We start from the raw sequence: 25819 nt of genomic DNA on the forward strand, positions 1-25819 counted from the left end.
GTGAAAGTTTTGCAGCGTTGTCAAGTTACCTAAAACCTATTTGACTCATATCTGCATATTAGGTTACCAATTTTTGCGACTATGTTAATTTTAAAGGCCCATTTCAACTTTTTTTTATTGTTAGTAGTAGATAAACATATCTGTATTAGACTTTTTTTGTCAGATAATCAGCATTTAAATGAGAATCTTATCTCATCCTCTTTTCTAGATTCACACTCTCACTCTAGTTCCAGTCAAGAATTTGATAGTCACTTCTGGGCAAAGATAGATTTTTCCACTCATCTACCTAAGGCAATGTTTCCCCATCTTGGGACGCTGCTTGCGTAGGGAAAGCCCCTAGCGGGCTGAGCCGGTTTGTTTACCTGCCGTGTCCGCAGGTCCAGCCGATTGCGGCTCCCGCTGGCCACGGTTCGCTGCTCCAGGCCAATGGGAGCTGCTGGAAGCAGTGTGGGCCGAGTGACGTACTGGCCGCCGCTTCCAGCAGCTCCCATTGGCCTGGAGCAGCAAAATCGTGCCCAGTGGGAGCCGCAATCGGCTGGACCTGCAGATGCGGCAGGTAAACAAACCGGCCCGGCTCGCCAGGGGCTTTCCCTACACAAGCAGCATCCCAAGTTTGGGAAACACTGATCTAAGGGTTTGACTACGTTACTGGCTGGATCAATGGGCAGCAACTGATCCAGCGGGGGGTCGATTTATCGCGTCTAGTCTAGATGCGATAAATTGACCGCCGAACTCTCCTGTCGACTCCAGTACTCCACCAGGGCAAGAGGCACAGGCGGAGTCAACGGGGGAGCGTCAGCCATCGACTTACTGCAGTGAAGACACTGCGGGAAGTAGATCTAAGTACATCGACTTCAGCTACATTATTCACGTAGCTGAAGTTGCGTAACTTAGATCGATCCTTCCCTAGTGTAAACCAGGTCTAAGTAACCCTTCTTCTAATCTACTGCCATTCACAGCCTGATCTTGCAATCTATACACACTCAAATCTCTTATTGGCTTCAGTAATGATTGCAAGATCAGACCCTTGAGTTGCACTGAGGATTGCAGATTCATTCCCAGTCATATTCACAAACAAACATGATGACATCAACAGATTATTATGATCTCTATATTCACTATATGGGAGCAAGAAAGATCATGGGTTTTACTGACACAAGTATTCCCATGGAGGTCAATTGGACTATTTGTGTGAGAAAAGTGAGGAGAATTTAATCATAAAAAAACTATTTAAATAAATATATTTGTCATTTAACCAGTTAGGTTGGAAAGAGACTACAAATTAATTTGAATTAAATGACTAAAATCTGAAAAATAATGTCTTATTAAGCATGCAAGCTTCTGGTTCAATGCTACATACTTCAACATTCTTGTCTATTATCTCATGGTATAAGTTGTACAAAGTAAAATTTAATTAACTACAGATAGAAATATTTACAAAATGTTACAATCTAAAAATGTATATTTAGCAGCATCTGACACCATCTATTTATACAGACTAAATACAGTTCTTAATCCAAAACATCTGATAAATCAATATTGTATGCACCAGAATTTAGTAGCTGCCATTGAAAGAAAGCCTCAGAGAAGTCAGTGAAACATACATCTTTCTCCAGTGTTGGATGGAAGCCTGTGATGAACATGTTTTGAGCATAAAGATAAACAGAAGACAATGAGCATTAGATATAGATGTACAAGGACTTTTGATTAATGTGATTAATTTACTACATTATATGGAAAGGGAGAATGTAAATCAGTTTTTCTTGTGTTGAATCTACAAAACAAGTCCATGTTTTTCCTTTTTTCACTCACCCTCATATTGGCTACCATGCATATCCTGCTTAAACTTTTTTCAAAGACAACATTTAAATTTACATTAACTGCTATCTAATTTCACTCTTAATTAGAAATCAATAATGATGTACCTTATATAAGATTTTATTTCTGACTTCAAAAGGAGCTACCTAGGATTGTTTGGTGTCTTTACTTTGAAGAAAATCTTTTTTATTACTTATTTTAGTACAACACATTAAAATCAAATATCTCCTGTAGCAAAACGATTCAAGTCTCTGCAACTCAAATAATTTTCTAATAAAAAATGCATGAGACAAATAAATGCACTTTATGTTCCACAAGAAAAGGCAGTTTCAACAGGCTAATGCTCAGAGAAAATTCATTTTATCAACCAGCCATTTCATTCTTTGGTGCTGTTACAAGCTCCTTCCAGTTGCTAGGCAACCATAATTCATAGTACCTTTTAATGGATACTCTGCTACTGCTGAGAACATTAAGGTGAAGAGAATAAATGCCTTGGGTGAATCTTGAAATCTTTCATTATGCATGTCATTCTATTTCTGTAATGCTATAATGCTGAAATGTTTCTGTGGCAGGAAACTGAGTTGTGGTAATTGCATATTCGACTCATATATGTTTTGTAAGCAGAGCAGCACGTACTTGTCTAAAATGAGTTATTTCAAACATGATTGAAATTGGACTTTTCTACTTCTAAAGGTAGTAAATAAATCTAAAGGGAAAAAAAGAGAGAAAAATAGGTCTAGAGTAAAATGTCTTGAAATTTCCAGTAAGAATGACAAAATTCTATAGCAGAAATTGGAAGTAATCAAACAGACTTGAGCTTGATCATAGTGGTACATGAATATAGGGTATACACAATTTAAAATGCAAAAACACAGCACTGGATAAAATATACTCAATATAACTGCTATTTCTTAAAAAAAAAATGCCAGCTTCAAAGACAGATACAGGAAAGTTAGATGAAGCACATCGATATGTATTATTAAAATATGTACATGTTTTGACTAAATATGGATGGTTAGTATACTGTACACTTCTCATCTCATTGTTTAGGGCCCTTGCACACCTTCATAAGCACTTACTCTTGTGAGCCAGTGGCATCACCAAGAGGAGTAAGGGTTTCATAATTAGGCTCTTATTTTGCAAACAAATAAGAAAGACAACAAGAGTTAAGATAAACTTCTCAGATACTACAGTGATTAGTGGCAGTATAAAACCGTGAGATGTGTTTCTCAGCTGGCACTTTATGATCCTGATTCTCCTCCCACTCACCCCCCTGCAAACCAGGTGTAGCTCTCTTGAAGTCAATGGAGTTATACAGGTGTGAGAGGAGAATCAGATGCTATGTTTTCATGTTCCTTAATAGTATTTTATTGTTTCAAACAATATATGCAGGTCTCTCTTATATTTCTTTTAGAATAGCTATATTAACCTTGGAGAATAACCTTTTACATTAATCTGTATGTACCTTTTAACTTTAGATTTCTCTTTATCATGTCTGAGCATGTTTCTGTAAATGCTAAGGACCCAACAATTATCTAAGAACTTTCTTACTCAACCATTTACAGCACTTCCTTGCCAGATGCCGATGACCTCTTTGAATGTTAGATCAGAAAAGAGCCTACATGGATAGTAATTATACCTTGCCCACTGGTGTCCAAACTGGTGTCCAAACTGAGACTGCTAAACTCATTTCATGTGGGACATTAACATAATCCACAGCCATATTACAAATATAAACCTGTTTTTTTCTTCTGCTTAACTGTCCTACCTAGTCTTCTTCCCATGTAAAAGCAGCAAAGAATCCTGTGGCACCTTATAGACTAACAGACGTTTTGGAGCATGAGCTTTCGTGGGTGAATACCCACTTCTTCAGATGCATGTGGTGGAAATATCCAGGGGCAGGTATATATATGCTAGCAAGCAAGCTAGAGATAATGAGGTCAGTTCAATCAGGGAGGATGAGGCCCTGTTCTAGCAGTTGAGGTGTGAAAACCAAGAGAGGAGAAACTGGTTCTGTAGTTGGCAAGCCATTCACAGTCTTTGTTCAATCCTGAGCTGATGGTGTCAAATTTGCAGATGAACTGAAGCTCAGCAGTTTCTCTTTGAAGTCTGGTCCTGAAGTTTTTTTGCTGCAGGATGGCCACCTTAAGGTCTGCTATAGTGTGGCCAGGGAGATTGAAGTGCTCTCCTACAGGTTTTTGTATATTGCCATTCCTAATGTCTGATTTGTGTCCATTTATCCTTTTCCGTAGAGACTGTCCACCATCAGCTCAGGATTGAACAAAGACTGTGAATGGCTTGCCAACTACAGAACCAGTTTCTCCTCTCTTGGTTTTCACACCTCAACTGCTAGAACAGGGCCTCATCCTCCCTGATTGAACTGACCTCGTTATCTCTAGCTTGCTTGCTAGCATATATATACCTGCCCCTGGATATTTCCACCACATGCCTCTGAAGAAGTGGGTATTCACCCACGAAAGCTCATGCTCCAAAACGTCTGTTAGTCTATAAGGTGCCACAGGATTCTTTGCTGCTTTTACAGATCCAGACTAACACGGCTACTTCTTCCCATGTGAATTTTGAAATTATTTTTACTATCTGATCGAGATTGAAAACTTTCTGCTTTTAGTTACACAGGGGTAACAGAGAGAAGAATATGCCCTCCCTGTTGTTTTTCCATGGTATGTACTCTGTATCTATTTGTAATGTACTTTTGTCTACATCACCATGGGTGTCACATTTCTAAATACTTTGAAAAAAATGGTGCTATATACTATATGACTACCGTTCACATTATGTGATGCTGAAAACCCCTTTCTCTGAACTACCTTTAAAAAGATGTCTTTCTCGCAGGAAAAAAAAATCATATACATGAAGAGGAGGAAAAAGTTGCACAACTCCAAAGGGATGAAGATAACAGAACAATGGGAGTGAAGTGTGGAGCTGGAAGAGAGAAACTTGAGGTAACGGTTGTATTTGGTTGACAGCAACGGTTAAAAGAAAGCTGTTGCAGTTACATGAGAGGACGGTGGAGCCAAGGAACTTTTCTGAGGCTGAGGGATACTACAAAGCAGAAACAAATGCATTCATTAAAAATGTCAAACCAAACAGGCTTTGGGTTTTTTTTTGCAGTATTCACAGGGCACCTACTCTCCATCAACACCAAGCATCATTGTTTTCTCTTCTTCCTTCCCCCCCTTTTCTCCTTATTCTTCCCCCTCCCCTTCTTCTTGTTTATGGAGGATATTAAAAGATAACTCAGTGTCAAAAAGCAAGAGTGTTGTATAACAATCATCTAGCAGTCATTTTTTTTCTAATTGCGAAGTGATAAGCCTCTCCCCTAAAAATCTTGCTTCCTCCCAAACTAACTACCCTTCTCATAAAAATGTGCCTTGGAAAAAAAATCCCAGAAAATATGGAGACAGAAGTTTTTTGATCAATGAACTCTGCTGCATCATCATAGATATAATTTGCAATCCAATCATTTCCTATACACTATTCCATTAGTGTACGCTACCTCTCTGTGAATAACTAGGTTATAAAATATAGCTTCTATATAATGGCTTGGACTGTTGCTTTATGTTGTCAAAAGATGGCAACTTTCACCATATTCACCACTATCCAACTGTGAGACCTGCGAGTTGCCCTAATTTTGAATGTGCTTAAAAGACAGAATGCTGATCAGTATTATTGTAGAATTACAGAAATATAGGGAATTAAGTGACCTTGAGAATTTCATCTAATCCAACTAGCTGGTGCTGTGGCAGCACCACATAAACGTAGACTGGAGTCCTCAACGCGGTGCCTGCAGGTGCCATGGCAACCTCTGGAGTGTCTAAGTGTGCCCGTGTACTGGCCAGTACCAGCTGGTGGAAGAGCATCCACCTAAATGCCACCGACAAGCTGCGTCATCCAGTGGTGTTGGCGGCGACACCTCTGGATGACACTACTTATTGGCAGCACTTCGGCAGATGCTCATCCACCGCCATGGTCCTCCGTGGCTCGTCGTCTGGTGCCCACCAGACAAAAAAGGTTGGGGATCACTGACCTAGACCATCCCTGACAGGTGTTTGTCCAAACTATTTTTTAAAACCTCCAAAGATGAGGATTCTTCAACCACCCTTGGAAACCTGTTCCACTGCTTAACTGCCTTATTCTTAGAAAGTATTTCTTAATATCTAACCTAAATCTGCTGCAGATTAAGCCATTTGATTCTTGCTCTACCTTCTGTGGCATGAAGACCAGTTGATCACTATTCTCTTTCTAACAGCCATTCACATATTTGAAGATTGTTATCAGGCCCCCCCTCAGTCTTCTATTCTCAAGATTAAACATGCTCAGTTCTCTAAACCTTTCCTCATAGCTCAGGTTTTCTAAACCTTTCATCATTTTTGTTGCTCTCCTCTGGAGTCTTTCCAGTTTGTCCACATCTTTCCTAAAGTGTGGCACCAAGAATTGGACACAATATTCCAGCTGCGGTTTCACCGGTGTTAGAGTCGGACAATTACTTCTCATGTCTTACATACAGCACACCTGTTAATACATCACAGAATGATACTGCCTTTTTGCAGCTGTATCACACTGTTGACTCATATTCAATTTGTGATCCACTATAACCTCCAGTTCCTTTTCACTGCTGCTACTACTACCTAAACAGTCATTCCCCATTTTGTGGTTGTGCATTTGATTTCTCCGTTCTAAAGTATTTGGCATTTGTCTTTATTGAATTTCCTCTTGCTGATTTCATACCAAGTCTTCAATTTGTCAAAATCCTTTTGAATTCTAATCTTCTCTTCCAAAGTGCTTGCACCCCCTCTCATCTTGGCATCATCTGCAAATTTTATAAGCATACTCTCCACTCCATTATCCAAGTCACTAATGAAAATATTGAACAGAACCATACACAGGACTGCACTAAATACCCCCTCCCAGTTCAAGAGAGAATCACTGATAGCTACACTTTCAGTAAGGTCTTTCAACCAGTGTGCATCCATTTTAGAGTAATTTCATCTAGACCACATTTCTGTAGTTTGCTTATGAGAATGTCATGTGGGACTGTGTCAAAAGCCTTACTCAAATTAAGATACATCATATCTACTGCTTCCCCCATCCACTAGGCTAGTGACCCTGTCTACAAAGGAAATTAGGTTGGTTTAGCATGTGTTGTTCTTGACAAATCCATGCTAGTTCTTCTTTATAAGCTTATTATCTTCCAGGTACTTACAAATTGATTGTTTAATAATATGTTCCAGTATATTTCCAGGTTTCAAAGTTAGGCTGAATGGTCTGTAATTTTCCAAGTTCCCTTTGTTACCCTTTCTAAAGCTAGGTACTATGTTTACCCTTCTCCAGGCTTCTGAGATTTCTCCAACTCTAGACTTTTAAGAGTTTATGGTTCCAAGATTGCTTCAGCTAATTCCTTAAGCACTCCAGGACGAATGTTATCAGGCCCTGCTGACATGAATACACCTAACTTATCTAAATATTCTTTAACCTGTTCTTTCCTGCTGTTGGCTTGTATTCCTTCCCTCCTGTTGTTAATATTAATTATGTTGAGTAGCTGGTCACCATCTATCTTTTTACTGAAGACTGATGCTAAATAGGCATTAAATATCTCAGCTTTCTAGATGTCATCAATTTTTAACTCTCCTTCCTTCCTACACTTTCCTTACTCTTTCTCTTTCTCTAATGTATTTAAAGAACCTTGTCTTTTATGTTCTTTGCTAGATTGTAATCATTTTGTGCCTTAGTTTTTTTGGTTTTGTCCCTATATCCTTGTGCTATTTTTTTATACTCCTCCTTACCAATTTGTGCATATTGCCACTTCCTTTTTCTGATTTTGAGGTAATTAAAGAGTTCCTGATGGAGCCATTCTGCCCTCTTCTTACTTCTGCTATCTTTCCTTTGCATCTGGATACTTTGCAGATGTGCGCTATAATACTGTCTCCTTAAGAAACTGCCACCTCTCCTGAACTCCTTTTTCCCTTATTTTTTTCCCCCATGAGACCTTATCTATCAGTTCTCTGAGGTGTTAAAAGTCTGCTTTTTTGAAGTCTCATGGACTCATAGACTTTAAGGTGAAGGGACCATCGTGATCATCTAGTAGGACCTCCTGCACATTGCAGGTCACAGAACCTCAGCTACCCACTCCTGAAATAGACCCCTAACCTCTGGCTGAGTTACTGAAGTCCTCAAATCACGGTTTAAAGACATCAAGTTTCAGAGAATTCACCATTTACATCAGTGACCCGTGGCAAAAGAAGACAAAAATTCCCCAGGGCCACTGCAAATCCGACCCGGGGGAAAATTCCTTCCCAACTGCAAATATGGCAATCAGTTAGACCCTGAGCATGTGGGTAAGACCCACCTGGCAGATACCTGGGAAAGCATTCTCAGTAATAACTCAGAGTCCCGCCCATTTAGTGCCCCGTTTCCAGCCGCTGGGGATTTTTGCTACTGGCAGTTGCCAATGGGCCACATGCCATTGTAGGCAGCCCTGTCATACCATCCCCTCCAGAAACTTATCAAGCTCAGTACTGTAGCCAGTTTTTTTGTCCCCATTGCTTGCCTTGGAAGAGTGTTCCAGAACTTTGCTCCTCTGTTGGTTGGAAACCTTCGCCTAATTTCAAGCCTACACTTGTTGATGGCCAGTTTATATAATTTGCTCTTGTGTCCACATTGGTGTTTAACTTAAATAACTCCTTTCCCTCCCTGGTATTTATCCCTCTGATGTATTTATACAGAATAATCATGTCTCCCCTCTGCCTACTTTTGGTTAGGCTAAACAAGCCATGTCTTTATTCTGCTACTCCTTCCTTTCCTTAGACTCATGAAATCTATTTTTTTCATGATCACTTTCACCTAAATTGCTTCCACATTCAGATTCACTAACATTCCTCCCTGTTTGCCAGAGTAAAGTTTAAAACGGCTGCCCCCCTGGTTACTTCCTCCACATTCTGGCACAAAACATTGTCCCCAACAGACTCATTCTGTCTATAGTATTTAATAAACTCATTCTCCAATCCAGAATATCAAGAGAATGGGGATGAATAATGGGCATATATGTGTAAATCAAAAATCTGGAATCAGAACCTTATTTTAAAGTCTTCCTGAAAATTATTCCCAAAGAATTCTTGTAATAATTTCATTTGTACTCATAGCTAGATAAAGGTAATGGCAAATCCAATGCCACATTTCATCTTTCCATGGACTAATTCCTTAGATACTGCAGTTAATTTGCAGACTGCTATTTATGCTTTTTAAAATGTCATATTAGTCTTGCTTGAAACTGATTTAATTGCAAACTGACTACAAGCTTAAGGTTGATGAAACCTACTATTTGTAAGATAAACATAAAAAATCAGTTGATTTCATCAGGTGAATTCTACATTTCCTCTAGTAGAAACATTCTCTTTTAGTTAGCATATTCCAATGCAAGGGTCAAAATAATTTAATATAAATAGGCAATACTAATATCTAAAGTTTCATTGTGAGGTGAAGAAAGTGGATGCTCAATATCATTTATCAAAGCAGGAAGAGAACAGCAAACAGAGACCTAACCAGGGGAAGGTCACAGCCAATAACATTTCTGCAAATAGAAATGGGCTGCACAAGCATCAAATGCAAATTACTGTTTGCTGGAGAATTTTAATGGAGTTCTACGTCACATTATAAAATGTTTAATTGTAACCCCATTTTAATAACACCATCTGATTAAATGAAAAGATGCCTTGCTGATCGCAATTACAATCTGTCAAGCTGCATATTTATTTACAGTTCGGTTTCCTAAAATCAGAAGATAAAAAAAGGAAACTCTCTTCAGCTTGTCAGCAAACTATAATTATTGTGTATCCTTCTGTCAGTTTCTGCACAAAACTTTTGGTCTTAAAATGGATCTAATTACATCTACATCAACATTTTAATAAATGCTTCCTTGCTTTTCTCTCCCTTCCCCCCATCTCAGTGATATCTTTGTTGTTACCAATCTTCAAGTCAGGTATTTGTTTTGCTATAGTATCTTCCTCCCACAAAAGCATTATTAGAATAAAACATGTTCTTTTCAATGTTAATATTGTTTTTGCCATGTATCCCTCTTAGCACTGTAGTGGACTAGGACTCTGTTATTTCTGCTTTTGGCATGGATGTTTTGAATATCAGTACAGGAAACTCTTTCCAGGTGTGTCATGTAGCTCATCATCTGCAATGTCTATTTATTGTAATTTATGACCTTTCGTAGGAAACAGTTTGCCAGACACCAGAAATTAGTCCAAATGCCTGAACACAACTATATGCATCAACCAGTTATAGAAATTACATCTCATAGAAAGACCTATTAAATCATCTATTCCATCTCCCAGCCCATGCAGGATTTTTCCCTAGCGTATACATTGCTGAGCTCTGACAGTACCTAGCAGACTATTCCACAAGCATTAGATTTTTCTTGTGATGTTCATCTTTAAATTTTCCTTTAAATTTCCTTTAAATTTGCTTATTTTTATCCTACTACTAGTTACATTCCCTAGATATCACAATAATTTATATCCTCACACTAACTTTGTAAATAATGGATGATTATAAATAATCAGAATGTTGAAAATGGGGACATGAACGATTTTTAAAAATAATATACTGCAGATGAGCTTTCATGGAAAATTATTTTGTTCAAGGTAGGTGATGTGCTCATATGATCTGGGTAAAGATGATGTGCTAAAAGACGTGGGGAAAGCTGATTACTTTTGTACTGTTGTTGAAAGTGATCAGGTCATCAGCAAAGGGAAGATTTCTGAATTGATACATTATATTCCTTTTTACTTATGGATTTCCTAATTTTCCTAGCCACATCTGCCAAGCCTGTACATAGAGAATCTATACAAAGCAGGATAGCTTTAGAGCTTGAAGGATCTGGACCCAACCCCCATTAATTTAAATGGGCTCTGGATCAGGCCCTCTAACTCTGCCTGTCCTGTATATGGTCAGGTTTTTTATTTGTTTTTAAATAGGAACTCAGTATTATTCACTGAATTCATCCTGCAGGAATTCATCCTGTATTTTTAAGGCTCTAGCAACATGTGTTAACAGAACATTAAGATAGCACACAGTCAATGCACAGCAAAGTCAAAATTTCAGGTTGCATGGGCCACTTTAACTCTACTGCAACTTTGTTATACTGTCTTTAATTGCATAACTATGTATTATTTCTCAAATAACACAATAAAATACCAGATCACATTATTCTTTTACAGCCTTGTAACATCTTGTATTGCCTTTTCATTCTGTATACTTACAATAATTTCATAGATATGATGGTACAGTGTGGGTCTTGACCTAAACTTTTTATTTGATAAGTTCTATTTCTTTAAGGCCTGTATTTTAAAAATTTTGTCAGAAACCATGTCTATACATAGTGAGTTGCTTTTTCAAAAGCACATAGCATTGGCCTAAGCCTGCTTCCATTGCAGTAATGGTAAAATTCTGATTAGTCTTCAATAGGATTTAAATTAGGCCAGAATGCTTTTGAAAATCCCACCTATTGTTTTCAACCAGCAACACAACCTTCGAAGGTGCACTTCAGTCTTTAAGGCAGTAAACTATGAAGCTAATGTAAATATGAAATCAAGTGGCCTATCTATGCTGGCAAATGTACTGTCTTATTATATCTGATATATTTAATATGTAGAATATTTCAGAAGAAAACGGTGGGAGAGGAAAATTTATTATGTTAAGAAAATCTAAAAGATAATGTGTAAATAATAAGATGCGCCTCTCACCACGCGTATCACTTTTCTTGTATATTGTTTCCCTCCTCCAATCTTTCTGTCTTTGCTTTTTTAGGATATGTGCTCTTTGGGGGTATGGATAGTGTTTTCCTCTATGTGTGGGTGTTACAGCAATACAGATAAGAAATAATAAATGATTAATAATAATAATAAATAAACAACAATGATCACAAGAAGTATGGCTTACTGTGTTCTCATCATATAAATAATGTTCATGGACTCTGTCTACAATACACAGAGTAATGTGCAAAATAATTTCATAGAGTTCATCGTGATCATCTAGTCTGACCCCCTGTATGTCAAGGCCCACTGAATTTCACCTGATATCCCTATATTGAGGTCAATGACTTTAGTTAGGCTAAAGCATTTCAGTCCTCAGAAGACAAACTAGTGTGTGCCAGAGGCAGAGAAAAGAGAGACAGCGGTGACACCAATGCCTGAGGCCCCTGCATTGGCAGGGGATGATACATGTGTATTTTACATTGTAGAAAAACTAGGTATTGCATTGTACTATTTGCAAAATATTATTTGATCACAAATTGCTGAACCATTTTTGCTCAAACTCTCTCAATGATGGACAGTTTCCCTGGCACTGCGTACACTGAAAGGGAACCTAATGGGGCAGAGGTAGGAAGCATGGCAGAGGGGGTCAGGAAGGGATTTCCACACACAAGAGGGAGCATGCAGAAATGCATGGGCATGGAAGAAGGGCACAAGATGAGCTTTTGCTGAACAAGAGGGTATGAGGTACGTGGTGGGTGGGCAGACACTGAAAAAAGACTGATAAATATACTGTTTTTGTGTCAAAAGATACTACTGAGGTCCTGACCACTTGATGCAAAAACAATACTTCTTGGAACCCCCTGACTCCTAACAGCTTACAGAGGCATTAGCTCCACATCAGTAAGAGTAGTGTTACTATTGAATCAAATGGTCTGTTGTGTAGTGTCACATTAAAGTGATACTGTACTTCACCTTAGAGCTGGCTGCATTTCAAGGACTGGTGAAGCCATCCCTGAAATATCTTTGCAGGGCTCCTGATAGCGCTACTCTATCACTTTCAGCTTGTCCAGAATGTGGTTGTATGACTGCTTACTGCTTTGAGCTATCATGATCATATTATACCCATGACAAGTTCTTTACTAGGGATGTATGTTAGGTGGTGGATTGTCTTTAAGTTTGTTTCTTTTGAGACCCTTAATTACCCTGCTACCTTTGCTCTCACTCCAGCCCAATTTAATGATTGATCATCATATGAAATTAGCTTATGATCACTCTTTTGGTATGGTTGATCCAATAGCTTAAAATCACTCGTCTGAAATCTGTCTCATTCACACCCCTTTTCAACTAGGGCCATTTCATTTGTGTAATCATATTTTGAGTGAATAGCATTATGTTATGCTTTTATTAAAATGCCTTTTTTTTTATTCTGCTGTATAGTGCCTTGAGTGCCTTGGAAGAATGAGGCGTTGATACTTTAAATAAATAACATTTGTAATGTTATTTGAGGGGCATAGGAAGTCTTAGTTAATTAATGACTGTGAAGCACTTTGACACAGTCAGAAGAAAGTTGCTATAGAAGAGCAAAGCATTGTTCGCATTATTGTCTAGTACATTTTCTAAATAGCCCAACTTTAAAAAAAATTCACCAATCATTATTTTATAATGTGTACTTTTTTGGTCAGGCAACTTAAGCTGCAGCTAATAGCTAGATCAGCACTAAGCCTACAGTTCTGAACGCTTTTTATGCTTCCTCATAAAGAGAGAAGGGTAATAAACTTCATTAAAGTGGTATCCTACATTTAAGTGCTAGGAACTACAGTTTAGTTATTGAGCTAATTTCTAAAACTCTTTATATGGGAATGAAGGTATTTTTTAAGCTTATTAGAAGTCCCATCTCTGAATCAAAATACATTGGATTCTTATGAAGGGCCTCATCCTTTAAGCTTTCCATGGACAAAAATCCAATTGATTTTATGTGGAGCTGTTATAACCTTAGTCCCAGATCTGGACCTTAGCGTCCAAAATATGGGGGTTAGCATGAAAACCTCCAAGCTTAGCTACCAGCTTGGACCTGGTACCTGCTGCCACCACCCAAAAAATTAGAGTGTTTTGGGGCATTCTGGTCCCACTGAAAAACCTTCCCTGGGGACCCCAAGACCCAAATCCCTTGAGTCTCACAACAAAGGGAAATAATCCTTTTTCCCTTCCCCCCTCCAGGTGCTCCTGGAGAGATACACAGACACAAGCTCTGTGAAACTACCCTCTCCGTTCCCAATCCTGGAAACAAAAAGGACTTTCCTATTCCCCCAGAGGGAATGCAAAATCAGGCTAGCCAATTCAACACACACCGATCTCCCCTGATTTCTTCCTCCCACCAATTCCCTGGTGAGTACAGACTCAATTTCCCTGAAGTAAAGAAAAACTCCAACAGGTCTTAAAAGAAAGCTTTATATAAAAAGAAAGAAAAATACAAATGGTCTCTCTGTATTAAGATGACACAATACAGGGCAATTTCTTAAAAGAATATTGAATAAACAGCCTTATTCAAAAAGAATACAAATCAAAGCACTCCAGCACTTATATTCATGCAAATACCAAAGAAAAGAAACCATATAACTTACTATCTGATCTCTTTGTCCTTATACTTAGAAACAAAAGATTAGAAAGCAGAACTACTTCTCCAAAGCTCAGAGAAAGCAGGCAGACAGAAAACAAAGACCTCAGACACACAATTCCCTCCACCCAAAGTTGAAAACATCCGGTTTCCTGATTGGTTCTCTGGTCAGGTGTTTCAGGTGAAAGAGACATTAACCCTTAGCTATCTGTTTATGACAGGAGCAGCTGCAAAATCAGATCCCAAATTTCTAAACCTAGGCCAGGCAGCACAAGGGCTGTAGGGACTTAGGGTATGCAGCTTCACAACAGTATCACCATAGGGCCAGGCCAGGCCTAGGGAAATCAGGTAGCCCTTTGGTATCTTCTCACTTCACTGTTACTCCAGGAAACACCAGAGAAGACTTCATCATCTTGTGGCTAATGACATGTCACATCCACCTCTAGTCCACATGAAAGATAAAGCCTACTACTTCTATCAGCTAAAGACATCACACCTTTAACTAAAATGCTTTGCAGCTAAATGTTAGGGGTTGTACCCCTGCTGATAACCCATGGCGGGATCAATGCAAAACTGTATGGGGATTTTAACTTCTGTAGACCTCAGAGATTTGGTCCAAACTTCCCTGGACAGGAAGAGTGTGCAACACGCTGGCTAAATCTGTTGCGTCCCCTCTAGTGACTGATCTACATAGAAGATATCAACCTGGTACTTGGAATTGTGGAGTTTTTCATTTAATTCAAGTGGCAGAGGCCTCGCTGAACAGCCACTAGGCGCACAGGTCTAAAATGAGTAGTTCTTTGGGTCACATAACATAGCACAATGGGGTTCTGGTCCAGGACTGGGGATCCTAGGTACTACTGCAATACAAATAAACAACAATGAGATGCTCATAATTGAATTGCTATACATCACTATTCATCACCTCACTTTGTTAGGTCATGTCTAATGTTTAGACTGGATCGGAGGCTCTCTGGTCTTCTGTGAAATACCAAGTAACTGCTGGGCACTATGAAATAATAGGTAAACACAGAGAGATACTGACATATATGTTAGATCAGATAGGTCCACAAGATAGGGCTGCCTTTGTTTAGAATTTAGCACCCCTCACCAATAAGCAATTAGGAATAATTCTCTAACACGGCCCCGAAGATTACAGGTTCACAGGCACATACTCCTAAAGCCAGCAATGCTATGATATTCAGGTTTTTTTCCATTTTGTAAACAAATTGCAGTTCAGTAAAAGTTCATCCATTGTTAAATTAGCAAAGTAACATCTCTCTGATGCTGCAAGGAAGTTACTCTAAGCAGTATTGTGCAATACACGGTGAGACTACATATTGAGACAGAGGGAGACAGTGTGTTTCCAATCTGTCCTCATGAATGCATTCCAGTGCAAGCGTGTGAGAGGGAATATAGGTGGGCTCATATACTGGTAGCCATGAGGGTGAGAGACAGGATCAGACTAAAGGTAGTGCGAAGGTTAGCACTTGACACACTGTCTTCATGGAATCTGCAAATCAGGAAGGACAGGGGAAAAGGGCATTTGTAAGATCTCTTTGTGAACATTTTGCATCATAATAATAATTAAAAAGAAAAGGAGGGAGAAAGACACAGAGAGAGAGAGACCTGGCTCAGAAGGGGACTATATGTTATTAAAAAGAAAAAGGGGAGTGGCTAGAGTTGGGTGTGCCCACCTTGAGGGAAGGTGGCCTGCCTCAAAGATTTCTGTTTAAATTAACATTTGGATTTAGAAGGAACACTAATAACAAACAACCTATTTCCTGTTGTTTGGTGGTTAGAATCTCCCAAACACTTTGAAAGTGAAATCTCCTGCCTTACTGGGCCCATTTCCTCCTGAAGCAGACCTGCACACTTGTTTTTTTATTGTAGGGCTGCCCCCATGCAGTGCTTCCTGGGTAGCATTTATTTTTGCCTGGTGAAAAGGGGGCCAAACAATTTTGTTTGAAAAAGAAATCGTGGCAGGCAAAGTTTTGTAAAAGCCTTTAAAAGAGAGAAATGGAAAAATGAAAGATATCACAGCTACATGATTTGAGGAGGACATCCCTTAAAAGAAGGAAGGTGACGGGCTAGGCCATTTTTGCCAGAGTAACTCTGTAGTTTTGCTAAATATTTACTACTTTACAGATGAAAGAGGATAAGCTAGAGAAGGGGAATTCAAAGTGCAGCCATAGTGCACAGTGCAGGTCCAGTACTGTGCATGGAGTTCTCAGATATTGGCCTTCCCAGTCCCCAGTATAGAGGTGGAGCCCTGCAAACTATAGATTCCAGAATGCAGATGACTGCTTAAGATCAATAAAGTGTATTGCATGTTCAGATTGCTATTCTCCATATGCTGTAGCTCTGTATCCCCTGGGCTGAGATGAGGGTAAGGTCAGTCTGATCCATTTAAGATTCAATGTCTTTTCAGTTGTTCTCAGGTAGAAAAAAGCAAGCAAATGCATTCCACTTAAGTAAAGAAAAGTAGCGAAGCAGGACAGCAACAGAGGGAGCAGGCTTTTCTGCTTGATGCACAAGTTTCCCCTTTTACTCTATAGTGTAGGCTCCTGCCTCCTTTTGCTCCTCATAAAAGCATCTTCACAATTTTTGAAATTGACATTTCATTTCAGCTGCATCAATAGGCCTTAACATGACTACAGTGTTTTTGCCAAAGCCTGAGCAAGTGTTCAGAAACATTTCATTATCTTGCTGTTTTCAACATCTGCAAGCTATGTTAAAAGCAGCAGATTAAAGTCAGCATCTTCTGCTGCTGGAAATCTCAGAAATTCTGACATTTCCATGAGTTATGTTTTCTCTGTTTGCATATTCTCTTTTCTGTTTTGTTTGACACTTGCAACTGTGACGCTGCTTGTGCATTAACCACGTATGAAGGAGCTGCATGTACAAAATGCCATATAACTTACCACCAGGCATTAGCTCTATAATATATTAACTATCCATCCATGCAACTGAACCGCTGGTCTATTGCCCACCTCTTGATATCTGCAGTGATAGCTAATTAGTGCTGGACGGGATCATGGTAAGTTTTGTTTCACCTCCTTGTGCAATGAATAAAACGAATAAATTTAGTTGATGACTGATTGCTATGAAAACATGTTCACCAAAATACTTTCCCCAATCTCAGCAATTGTTTTTAGGATAACTATGGAAGATTGTTCCCCAAAAATGAAATTTGTCACTGTACCAATTCTATTTGAAATATTACACAATTTTTTGATTAATTTGTGAAATACACTATTTCCAAGAGTCTCAACCACTGAACTTCAAGTATGAACAATCTGAAATGCCTGACAGGTGAACAAATTAAAAATATATGGTGATTGGCTAGTAATCCAATGGCTGCATCAGGCATTGTAAAGATGGTATCTGAAGTTATCCTGAAAGGAGTGCATTGACCACATCTGAACCCCATTTTCAAACAACTATCTGCAAACATTTATGCATGCCTATGCTTGAAAATCTAGTCTGGTTTTTTTTATTATGCATGATTAATAGTTATAGACAATTATGGGTTGCAGCTTGTTCATAAACCTTAAGGTCATAAGAACCACTGTGATCTCCTAGTCTGAACTCCCATAAAACACAGGCTATATAATTTCATCCATTAATTTCCTGCATGAGGTCTGATAACTCATGGTAGAGCTAGAGAATAGCTTTTAGAAAGTTATGCAATCTTTATTTCAAGATTTCAAGTGATGGAGCAGCTAACACCTCCCTAGGAAAGTTGTTCCAATGGTTAATCACCCTCACAGTTGAAAATACATGCCGTGTTTCCACTTAATCTAGCTTCAGTTTCTAACCACAGGATTTGCTTATGACTCTGTCTTTGACTGAAGAGGTCTCTATTATCAGATATCTTCTTCTTACCTACGATATAACTGTTTATAGAACCCTGATCAAATCACCTCTTAATCTTTTCTTCCTCATAGCTCATATAAACTGTCTTTCTAATGTCAGAACCTTAGAGGAGGCAACATGAGAACGGAAAGCTAAACATTACATATCAGGTCCTACAGTGGCATAATTCAGTAAAGCTCCATTGTCAACAATGAAGCTACACCAATTACAACAGCTGAAGATCTGGGTGTACATTCCGTTGGCTATGCTGCACACACAAACTGCCATGGCCCTCAGCCTGTCAAGGCTAATTTCAATGCAAAACCCAGATGTTTAAAATCTGTGTAAAAAAGATCACCCTCCAGAATGAAAGGGCTTGAGATGATAAAAATTCATTGCTTCAATATGAGGTGTTCTATTACCTTACTTTTATGATTAGGCATTTCTGATGACAATAATTCACAGTAATAACATTTGGGTAACAGCAGGTCTGTGTTGAATAAGAGTAAATTTTGATCTAAAGTGAAGACCTGCCTTGTAACGAGGTACAAATGTGAAGTATTCACTGGAGACTAAAAGTATCTTATACCACTGTCACATGAAATATAGGGCGGGAAAAAAAGGACTATGTGCTATTCAAGCATGATTCAGATTTCAACACTTAGGTTAATAAGGGGAAAAATCTTTTGTTTTGTTATGGTAAAGAAAGATATCAGTTTTGTTCATCAGCAATATAAAATTTCTGTTTGACTCAGTGCTTTGCTCTAAAACTGAATAGGTCAGCCACAAGATTAGTCATGAATAGTGAATTTAAACTAATACCTATGAAGCTGGTGAAACAAAGTATTTTAAACATGTCCCAGCTAGAACAATAATCTCCTACATCAGATTTATTAGCAATTGCTCTATTAATAAGAAATAGCAGCTGCGTTCTACATGATATGGAAAATGAAAATAAAATAGGTGTCCGATTTCCTACACTGCATTACAGTGTCATATTTTGTTTAAGATATTATTCTCTCATGGGCTGTATAGCTAAAAATATAATTCATTAAAAATATGTATTTGCTCAGGCTTTGATGAATTGGGGCATAATGTTAAATAATTATTCATTACTTTTATTCTTCTGTCAAAGTGGGCAAAATAATTTCTTTTTATTGCTTTTTTTATATAAGGACACAGGCCCCTGTGAAATCTATTTTATTTTAAATTAATGCTTCTATTATTCCATATCTGAATAATTACAGCTGACATCATCTGCTCTTTGGTGTCCTAAAAGAGCTTTAGCTCTAGTCCACTGTTGCATATTTTATGCACAACATGAAATAAAATACCTCAAGATTTTGAAAATATTTATTTTAAAAACAGCAATGAAATTGTCTGTAATCACATTTTCTACTCTCCTTTGAAAGCTACATTATTCAATATGCCAGTGGTCTTTTCCACAATAGCAACATATTAGAAATTCATGCTGCTCTAATACATCTGAATTCATTGATGTACTGCACTCCCTATAGACCTAAAGAAACATTTCTGTTTCAGTTTCATATGCCCTGCACACTACCTACTGATGTGATGGTTGTCAGAACAGTTGTACAGTAGTCTTTGAATTCAAAGTGTGCCTTGACTGTCTACTAAAAATGACAATAAACCCAAGTATATACATTATTCTGGCTTTTGTTGCCAGTACAAATAGAGCATTCTGGAACTAAATACCCCAGTTTTATTACCTTTTAACATCTCTTCCACTTTAAACTTCAAAACTTGAAATTTGAAGCATTCAGAGAAATTGAAATCACTTTTATTTTTTCTTGTAAATGTCCTATACAGCATTATAAGCCACACTGTTAAAAAAAAAAGCCTGTTACATATAAGAGCACTCTAACAATACTGGTGTTTTCTTAATGTAAAAGCTTCACTGTGAAATTTAATTCTGATTGCCTAGAAAATCTCTTAAGCAACCATAGGACATTCAGCAGCTCCTGGGTGTGTCTATAACCTTACGTTGAGCAAATGAACATACAGAAATATTTCAATTTTTTTTAGCACCTTAAAAGGCATTTTGCAGGTATATGCACCCTCCCATGAGAAATCTGTGTAGACAGCTTTATTTGCAAATTTCTAGTGGGTATTTCTGACAGTTTTAAGGAGCACTTCAGGAAGATTTTACAGCATCTGGAAGTCTAGAGAGGCTGACCTCCACCAGAAACAGAGACAGACCTAGTTGTAAGGGAGCTGCCTCAATTACAGTACATGGGAAAAGGCTCCTTATTCTCTTCCACCACAGACAAACCAACATGCTACAAGACAATTAGTGCAACTTTATTATCCAATTATACCCAGATATCTAAGCAATCTGAGATGTAGGCATATCTCAGTTATGTCCATGTTAAACTTCTTGTACATAACACAGTTCTTGGCTTTGACTTGAGGACCCAGACCCAGTTTTGCAATACCAGAAGCAATTCTGTACAAATACTGAGCTCCATATATCTAAAACAGCTATATAAATGAAATGTCTTGAGAAATCTGCATTTGACGATACTGTAAAAAATGAATGGGTGCATGTTGCTTTGGTAGAAAACAGAGACCCAGATAAGAATATAGAAGCAAACATGAACTGACAGCACAATGCAGGAAAAGGGAAATTTTAGTGATGTTTTCGAACAGTAGAGAGTGAGAGAGACTTCAATCAATCTCAAAACTTCAAAGCAGGCTAATTCCCAACTTGACTGTCAGATACTGTAAATGGCAATGGGAAAGTCCCATCTCCTAGCATTGTAACACTTTTCAGAAAGAGAATTCCCACAGTGTAAAAAATCCATAAAAAAATGATCCTTAATGCGAATTCCCTGAGCTGGTACCGGATTCTTATTTTGTGTGCTTAAGCACTTCTACAGATGAAAACTCTTACAGATACTGAGTCAAATCCTGCACTCTAAGGGCTTTCAAATGGGAGTTCTTCCTGAGTGAGGTCTACATATGTTTTAGTAAACCAGCAGTTTTAGTATGAGTCTGTTGAAAAAGTGCTCTTGAGTGCACAGTGCACAATAACTTCTAACCATACTGAGCCAAATTCCAAAGGCATTAAGCTTTTACTCAGTCCTTAATCAAGTAAATTCTCATTTTACAATGGCAAACACTTGCTAGCTGAGATGAAAGGGAAATACCACGATCTGTACCCCCAGTATTTTCCAGCTTTGTTTGTTTACTTCCATCAGCCTAGCATTAATTAAGTCATTAGCTTAAAAAGTGTAACCTGAGCTGGTGTCAGCCAATTGCAGACCACCCAATAGTTCAAATACAGAATAAAAATGTAGGCATCATTGCTAAAATATTGATATAGCTTGAGAACAGATTAGCAGAAAAGATGAGAGTAAACAGGCCAAATTCAATGCAGTTGCACCTTATACCAGAGCTGAATTTGATCAAAATCCAGTCAAATCTAATAAGGAAGGTAAATGGGTCAAGGTGAGGAACAATCCAAAGGTTCAGTGCTAAGAACAATTCTACTGAAAATATTTATGAGTGACCTGGGAAATGGACTAGTTGCCTAGTGTCCAAATTTGCCAGAGAGAGTAATATATTAGTGAATATATGGTAACAAAAATTTGGACAGGTTTGAGAAATAGATAAAGGAGTTTCAGTGTCAGGAAATATACTAGCACACTTTGGCATATATTATTGGTATAGAGCAGTGTTAGACAAAACAGTAAAAATGAAACTTAAAAGGTGGTGGTGATGAGTAATATCAAAAAGGTAGAATGATGTGCAAAAAAAGAAACCTTTAAGTTTCTGGTTTATATAAATAATGGGATCTATTTCAAATGCAAATAAATAATGCTGGCTCTTCACAAAATCATCTGTCTTCCTTCTTGTTGAGGAACACTAAAAGCACAGTGGAATCACTGTTTTCATTGCATAGCTAACTCGAGTTATCTACTCTTGAGTTAACTGCTCTCAAGTTAGTGTCCCACAAGTAAGAGTGCAAAATAACACTCAAGGTGAAGACAGTGATTGTGTTAGCTGTCAAACTGGGCTAACTGGAGTTGTAGTATATATCATATGACAGGCCAGCCAACTCCAGTTCAAACAGGGTGACCAGATGTCCCGATTTTATAGGGACAGTCCCAATTTTGGAGTCTTTTTCTTATATAGCCTCCTATTACACACACACACACCCACACCCCGCCCCGTGCTGTCCGGTCACCCTAAGTACAAAGCTCTAGCATACTTGAGTTAAAGGGTACTGGGTGTGGACAAGACCTTATTTAGGGGCAACACTCAGGTTATAACTAACAATTCAGACAAACCCTGTGTGTGAGAGAACAAGGGAAAGGTTGCAAAATGGAAAGGTGAGCATGGGATTGGAGAAGACAGAAGGACAGACTTAGGTCAGAAATATAGTTATAAAGGCTTTCATCCCAGAGAAAGTTGTTCAAATGTAAATCAGTCTGCAGTATGACTTTGTGGCAACAGACAGAATGCTTTTTTTTAAAGGCAAAGATGAGTCTACAGTACCCTTGGAACACAAAAATATATATTTGGATGTACTGTATTCTCAATGAACAGGAACATGCACTTGCTATAAGCCTGAGGAATCTTTTCTTTCTTGACTACACCAATTCTGAGTCCATGTCTTTTTTTACATAAATATCTTGTTTTCCTGCTCACTGTGGACAGGTAACTTTTGGAATCTGCACGTAAAACTAAAATTACTTCATCAACCTACTTTTACAATAATGAATATCTTTCTTCAAGGATATAAGCAGTAATATATCTACATTCTGTGCAAAGGAAATTGTGGCCCTATAACAAATTGATCAAGGTGGAAGGTTATTATGGGTCATAAGAGGAAGGAGACATCCACAGCCCAAGAAATGATGCCTGGATTATCATGTTTAATTTACCTATCATTATTCAGGATTCATTTAGTAAATATAGTGCCTTTTCCCTTCCAACCAGTGTGTATTTCCCTGAATTTACTTCTGTTTTGTCCTGATCTACATAAATTCCCCAAAGCAGAATTGTTTAGTTATACTATTCAGCTTTTTTGTATTTACCCTTGATCCAATAATTCACTATGACAATCTACAGACTCTCAAGGCCTTTTCTTCATCGTTCTTTGCAAAAGACTAATGTGGAACATCAGTGCTTAAAAGAATGCTTAGTTTCCAAACCATAGCCCTGGCATAAAAGAGATCAATTCAATGAAACATTGTTTTTACTCTTTATTAAAGTGCCAAGTGCTAGTTCTACTTTCTTTAGGTATTTCTGATTCTTAGATCCTTTCATACCATTCAGCTCTTTCTTTTTCAAGGAGGCTGAATAATATATTTCATAAGTTTTGTAAAAGTCCTAGCGAATTTTTTTAAAAATCCCAGAAATATATCCATATTCCTGTATGAAAAACTTTTCCTCCCATACAATATACCCTTGAGGATCATATTCTGCTCTAAAATATGAGGACATAACTTGGTGTATAGCTGCATACAAAAAGTTTGCAGCTTATTCTTAATATGTCTTGAAAAACAGGATATTTATGTGACTTTGCACTTCTTGTAATCAATTTAACCAATATAGAAATGACTGAAAATAAAATTCTTCTCAGGCCCAGGCCCATAATGACTATTTGATAGGATCAGGCCCAAAGACTTAACTCTCCCAATCACTTCAATGGGAGCTCTGCATGGACTAGGACTGTGAATTGTGAAAAGGCTGCAAGATTTGGCCTAGAGTGAAAAAAAGACATTTGCTGTTTTCCTAAAGTAAAGTAAACAAGAAAGGAAATAGTACATTTCTGTAGATCTCTCTGTACAGACAAATCAGAATAGAAAGAACCTGGTAAAGAAACACAGAACACAGTCATTCGGGGCTAAAACCTGTTTCATCTGAAGTCAATGATACTGGCCTGATTCTGTTCATAATAACCCCACTGTAAAGCAGCAGCAATTCTGTCGGAGTTAATGGGGCAGGATTTCATCCTCTGTAACCAGAGTAAAACTAGGGACAGAGCAGAACCAGTTGTGATGATTTGAGGGAGACCTGGATATAGCCTACTGACAGTATTTTAAACAGATATAGATATCCACATTTTAAAAAAAACAACCTAAATTAAACTAGCCTAAATTCAAAGACTAAAAATTCTTACCACAGAAAGTGAATTTGAAAGCAGTGTTCCATCTTGGCCAAGCATGTTGGACACTGTAATTTCAGGTAGGTCAATGTTTTGTGGATGGAATGGAAGCAGGCCGTTATGGTTCATTGGGTGACACAGGGAGTGGTACCCAGACTCTACCTCATTCAGGTGCACCAGTGAGTGGTCAGGTAATGATGGAGGAGTTATGGGAGGTATGTTAAAATCTTCACTTTCAAGACTTGGACCAGGAAAAGACTGTAAAAACAAAATAAAGATATTGTTGCAAATCAAACAAAAAACAAAATAAAACAATAGCCACACACAAACAAACTAAAACTCAATCATCATACATTATTATGTAGTAATTTCAACTTAGCAAAAAGACCATTTTAAACACTCATATATTATAATGGTAGAGTTTAACCATTATGTATGGAATAAAAATTGCCTCAAAGGCATACCAATTGCTGGTACTTGCACAGCTCCCATTAGACAGACTTTTTTCAAGAAGGTGATTCAAACAGATTTCAAGGGTCCCATTAAAATGTTCAAAGAGTCTTCATCTGGGAATTGCGGAAAAGGAAAGCCATTTATAAAATTAATATTTTTCTTAGTCTATAAACTCACACATACATGTATTTATTCTATATCCAAACAAAGTATTCCATTATGTTATTGTTTAGACTTTTACTGACTGTTATTGCTATATAAAGTCATGTGATTTAATCTGATGCAAGGTAAAGCTACAGGTAATGTTAGAGAAATATACCAAGGTAGATAATTGATTTTATTTGTTTTGTGATCTTCCTTCAGCAAGTAGGCTCATTTGAGAATAAGGAAGGGCAGTGTGGACATGCTGATATATTTTGAAGGGGAAAGTGAGTATTATGGTTGGATGTGACTAAAGTAGGACTGAATAGGAAAAGAGAGGTATGAGGTGAAAGTAGTTAATATCCTGGGTGAAAGTGATCATGAAATGATAAGAGTTAATGATTCTAAGGAACTGTAGAAAGGAAAACAGCACAATAAAGACAATGGATTTCAATAAAGCAGACTTTAGCAAACTCAGGGAGTTGGTAGGTAAGATCCCATAGGATGCATGTCTGAGGGGAAAAACAGTTCAAGAGAGTTAGCAGTTTTTCTAAGAGACATTATTAAGGGCACAAGAGAAAACTATGCCACTGTGTAGCAAAGATAGGAAGTATGCCAAGAAACCACTCTGGCTTAACCAGGAGATCTTCAATGATCTGGAACTCAAAGAAAGTCCTACAAAAAGTGAAAACTAGGTCAAATTACAAAGGATGAATATACTGTCTTGCATGACCTCATAAACAAACAGGGGAAATACAACCTAGATGAAGCTATGATAAGATGGGTGCAAAACTGCTTGGAAAACTGTTCCCATAGAGTAGTTATTAGTGGTTCACAGTCAAACTGAAAGAGTATATCAAGTGGAATCCCGCAGTGATCAGTTCTTTGTCCAATTCTGTTCAGTATCTTCATCAATGATTTAAATAATGGCATAGAGAGTACACTTACAAAGTTTATGGACAATATCAAGATGGGAGAGGTTGCAAGTGATTTTGAGGCTAGGATTAAAATTCAAAATGA

At 37.9% G+C, this 25819-nt stretch overlaps 1 protein-coding gene across 3 annotated transcripts in view; it reads right to left on the minus strand.

Annotated features, from left to right (window-relative positions):
* Positions 1-25819, minus strand: part of TOX (thymocyte selection associated high mobility group box) — a 275711-nt gene that overhangs the window by 97115 nt on the left and 152777 nt on the right. For 2 of the 3 annotated variants that reach the window (XM_030553148.1, XM_030553147.1), the window contains exon 3: positions 24221-24463. In XM_030553148.1, coding sequence (XP_030409008.1) covers positions 24221-24463 — 243 coding nt within the window. Of the gene's footprint in view, positions 1-24220; positions 24464-24669; positions 24715-25819 lie in introns of those variants that run through there. The other variant, XM_030553149.1, reaches the window with a different exon arrangement.

The sequence above is a fragment of the Gopherus evgoodei genome, chromosome 2 (genome assembly GCF_007399415.2).
Source record: "Gopherus evgoodei ecotype Sinaloan lineage chromosome 2, rGopEvg1_v1.p, whole genome shotgun sequence".
Classification (NCBI taxonomy): Eukaryota; Metazoa; Chordata; order Testudines; family Testudinidae; genus Gopherus; species Gopherus evgoodei.